General features: G+C 46.6%; 1 protein-coding gene across 1 annotated transcript in view; it reads left to right on the top strand.

Annotated features, from left to right (window-relative positions):
- Window positions 1-351: 351 nt before the first annotated feature.
- ZFYVE1 (zinc finger, FYVE domain containing 1) overlaps window positions 352-4,158 on the top strand; it is a gene marked incomplete at its 5' end in the record, with an annotated part of 4,005 nt that continues 198 nt past the window's right edge. The window contains 6 exons of the mRNA XM_010145138.1: window positions 352-449; window positions 549-666; window positions 1,037-1,207; window positions 1,940-2,120; window positions 2,614-2,727; window positions 4,031-4,157. Of these exons, the coding sequence (XP_010143440.1) occupies window positions 352-449; window positions 549-666; window positions 1,037-1,207; window positions 1,940-2,120; window positions 2,614-2,727; window positions 4,031-4,157 (809 nt within the window). The remainder of the gene's footprint in view (window positions 450-548; window positions 667-1,036; window positions 1,208-1,939; window positions 2,121-2,613; window positions 2,728-4,030; window position 4,158) is intronic.

Genomic DNA, 4,158 nt, shown 5'->3' with positions numbered 1-4,158 from the left:
GAGGATCCACCACAGCCATACACACCCTTGAGGTAGATGGCCTTCTGGCTCTTATCGTGGAAGGAACATGTGTTGCTGCTCTCTTTCGCCTGGCTTATTCCCCAGTTGGATGCGATGGCGTGAGCATTGACATTTTGGACCATGCTACCCAAGTCCTTCAGAAATATTTCCCTGATGTTATTATTGACAGTGGGTTTTGTTTTGATTTGTGTTTAGATCAGTTCTGATGAGTTCTCCTTTGCTGTGGCAACCACTCTGTGCAAATTATATGCTTTATGTGGTTAAATAGCTGCAAGACCTGGAGTGTGGGATTCCCAAGAATGCAGTTTTAATTGAGTTTTTGTGTTGTAGGCCTGTTACGAACGAGGGATGGAGGTCAGTGTGGTGCCAAAAACCTCTGCTTCCACTGACTCCCCTTGGTTGGGTCTTGCCAAGTATGCCTGGTCAGGGTGAGTACTGCAGCTGAGATCTCTGCTCTCTGTTGTCCCTACGCTGCCCGGTGCACTCGACTTCAGTATCTCACTGAGGTAACCCATCTTCTTCTGCAGGTATGTGATTGAGTGCCCCAACTGTGGGGTGGTGTACCGCAGCCGGCAGTACTGGTTTGGCAATCAAGATCCTGTGAACACTGTTGTGAGGACAGAAATTGAGCATGTCTGGCCAGGGGTAAGTTTGGTTCCTGGATAGTCTTTGGCAACTGTGCAGCCGCATCCATGTTCTTCTGTACATTGATGGAGAATATGGATTGGCTTTCGTTACAGCTGGTGCCTGTCTCTGCTCTTTAGAAGAACCTTTGCAAGGGCCTTGAGTCCTCTTTTGGCTACCTTTAAATGGCTACACTGACAGTTTAAGAACACTTTGTGTGAATGATACACCGTTAAAACCTACCCCAATGTTTCCGAGCAGGGCTGGTGAGTTTTTTCCCCTGCTCGCCCTCCAGTTTAACAGGAGTAGTGGGTCACAGAGCCATCTGCATCTAAAAGAAAATGAGGTGTCCCTGTTTTTTATTCTCAAGTGAATGTCCTTTTCTTTCCAGACTGATGGATTTCTGAAAGACAACAACAATGCAGCCCAGCGTTTGTTGGATGGGATGAATTTCATGGCACAGTCAGTATCTGAACTTAGCCTGGGACCCACAAAAGCTGTGACCTCCTGGTTGACAGACCAGATTGCCCCAGCTTACTGGAGACCCAACTCTCAGATCCTGGTAAATAGCAACTCCTGTAGAGAAAAGCTTTGCATAGCTAAAACCCTTCAAGCTGTATAGTACTTTGCTTCTTGCTTTATTGCAGCAAGCCTTTCTCCTACAATTTTGAGAAAACTGAAATGCTTTCAGCTCTTCCCGTCCTTGAGTTAGCCAGAAAAAGTATGAACAGAGACTCTGTTCAGTCCTGCTAAAGATGCTGTTTCTGCTCTTTGTGAGCTCCTCTCCCAGCATATCACAGAAAATCCTGGCTTGCATGAACTTACTCTTCAAAGCAAAGAATCAACATCTTAAATGTGGTCACTGCAGTTGATGGTGTTATTTTTATAGGTGCAGAGATTAAACTCTGGTTTCATACCAGATGCAAAAACTTGGCTCCAATAATTCAACTAGGAAAGGATTCCTTGTGTCTTGTGGGAAATGGAGATTTCTTCAGTGAATACTGCCTTCTTACCCCCCACAAAGATCAAATACCCACCATTCAGCCCCGCATGATGCGGCTGTAATTATTTGTGATCGTGAATGAAGGGATCGCAGCAATCCGTTGGCTTAACCACTGTACATCTGTCTGAATCACTTCCCTAGGGTAAAGTTACGGGGCTGGTAGCACCCAAGTCTTGGGTCTAACTATTTTTCACAGTTTTAGTCTGAGACTTGTCATCCTGGGATTCCGCTCTCTATTTTACTGTCAAGGAAGATCAAACTAAGAGTTTTTCTTTCTGTTGTTCTGATTAGAGCTGTAATAAGTGCAACACGCCTTTTAAAGATAACGACACTAAACATCACTGCCGGGCCTGTGGAGAGGGCTTCTGTGATGGCTGTTCTTCCAAGACTCGTCCAGTGCCTGAGCGAGGCTGGGGACCAGCACCAGTGCGCGTGTGTGACAACTGCTATGAGAACAGGGGCATCCCGTTAGGTAATTTTGAGTTGATGGTGACTGAATTATCCCTGGGCACTCTGAAGCCTCTGTCCCGGTCTCCCCAATGGGTGTAGACAGCGTTGGTCAAACTGGGCTTTGATTCAGAGTTGTTAGTAGAGAAGCTCAAGAGCTCAATGTCTTCTGGCGGGAAGACGACTCCTGCAATGAGCTACTAGATATCTGATCCCCTGAGAAGATTATTTTCTAATTGGACCTTTACTTTGTTTTTCCGGCACCTGCTGATGATGCGGAGCTGGCATCAGAGCAGGGGTGCTGCAGTTTCAGCAGACTGTGTGTTTTGCCCATTATTGCTGAAATGGAAGCAAAAACTCGGCAATCCAAGATTGGGGGATGTGGGACACAAAGGCTGAGGAGAAGCTTCAAGCTGCCTTTTGGGTTTGCTGGTGTTTTTTGCTAATGTAAATAACTGATACTTGGCAGAAATTGTGCCTGACTTAGGTGCTGAGCCCTTTACTCTTGCGTCATGCAGATGTGGCTGAGCTGCCTTCAGATGAGGAAGGAGGGACACTTATTGCCAGGAAGGTGGGAGAAGCTGTGCAGAACACTCTTGGAGCAGTGGTGACAGCCATGGACATTCCCTTAGGTGAGCTCTGCTGAGGAGAAGCTTCAAGCTGCCTTTTGGGTTTGCTGGTGTTTTTTGCTAATGTAAATAACTGATACTTGGCAGAAATTGTGCCTGACTTAGGTGCTGAGCCCTTTACTCTTGCGTCATGCAGATGTGGCTGAGCTGCCTTCAGATGAGGAAGGAGGGACACTTATTGCCAGGAAGGTGGGAGAAGCTGTGCAGAACACTCTTGGAGCAGTGGTGACAGCCATGGACATTCCCTTAGGTGAGCTCTGGTCCTATTCTGATGGATTTTTTTTTTTTTTGCCTAGAGGTATTTTTGTTTTTACAGAGCAAAACTTCTGATTAAACTTCAAGAATCTGTGTGACAAATTGGCACGGCCACTGTGATATCACTGTTGGTTGAGAGTTCTACAGCCCCCTCTTGCTTGATGTTTTCAGCACATTGTTTTTGCAGTTCATACCTTCTCTTTTCTCCCTGTTGTGCAAATCTGCATGCACCAAGCTGAGAGTAATTCCTGCTCCCCCGGTGCATCACAGAGTGACCTGCCTGCTGGTGCCCTAAAGACTGGCCAATTAGGAAGCTTTTAATCAGGTTTGGTTTTCTTAGAAAGATGCTGAGTGCTTTTTAAGTGTGTTCTGGATACTGCTGGCACTTGGTACTTCTGCAAGGGAGGGCTGAGAATCTGAAGCTGTCCAGGTTGGTGATGATGGGAAAGTAAACAGTAATGTGATCTTTAATGGTAGCATTAGTTTGCTGCTCCTTCATGTGCTGGGTAGGAGTTCAAGGATGTCAGCAAGCACTTTGCATTTGAATCTGCTGTTGTTGGACCTGACTTCCTACTCATTACACAATCCATCATTCCACCGCTCTGCCTACAGCATGTCCTGCCACCACCCTTGTGGGTGTTTGTGGCCCAACTCAGTGAAAAGCAGAATAAATCCCTTTCTCAGGTCAGACAGAACATGTGTTTCTGAATGTTTGGTTTGGTGACTGAGAGTTTTTGGCTGCACCTGAAACTGAAGGTAGGGAAAAGCAAGTGTCTCAACCTCTGGAAGAGTCTGAGTAAGGGAAGATGCTGCCATTTAAGGAGAAACAATCTCTCCCTTTGAAGAGAGGCAGAATGTGGGGTGATGGCAGAATGGCCTAAGTGGCTACGCGTTGCACTGAAGTATTCTGTCAGTAGGTCTTCTTAGTGGCAGTGCTGTGAGTTGCAGTATGCAAGTACTTGGGCTGGAGGAGTGCATTCTTGACATGCTCATGTTCACAGATGATTTTCTTCTTCCTCTTTCTCATCTCCTCACCTCACTTCCTCCATAGGTCTGGTAAAAGATGCTGCCCGACCTGCATACTGGGTACCAGACCATGAAATCCTGCACTGCCACAACTGCCGGAAGGAATTCAGCATCAAACTCTCCAAGCACCACTGTCGGGCCTGTGGCCAGGGA

This window comes from Buceros rhinoceros, unplaced genomic scaffold (assembly GCF_000710305.1).
Source record: "Buceros rhinoceros silvestris isolate BGI_N320 unplaced genomic scaffold, ASM71030v1 scaffold28631, whole genome shotgun sequence".
NCBI classification, from domain to species: domain Eukaryota; kingdom Metazoa; phylum Chordata; class Aves; order Bucerotiformes; family Bucerotidae; genus Buceros; species Buceros rhinoceros.
Note: the sequence above shows the minus strand (reverse complement) of the source record. Positions and strands in the feature narration are given on the sequence as shown.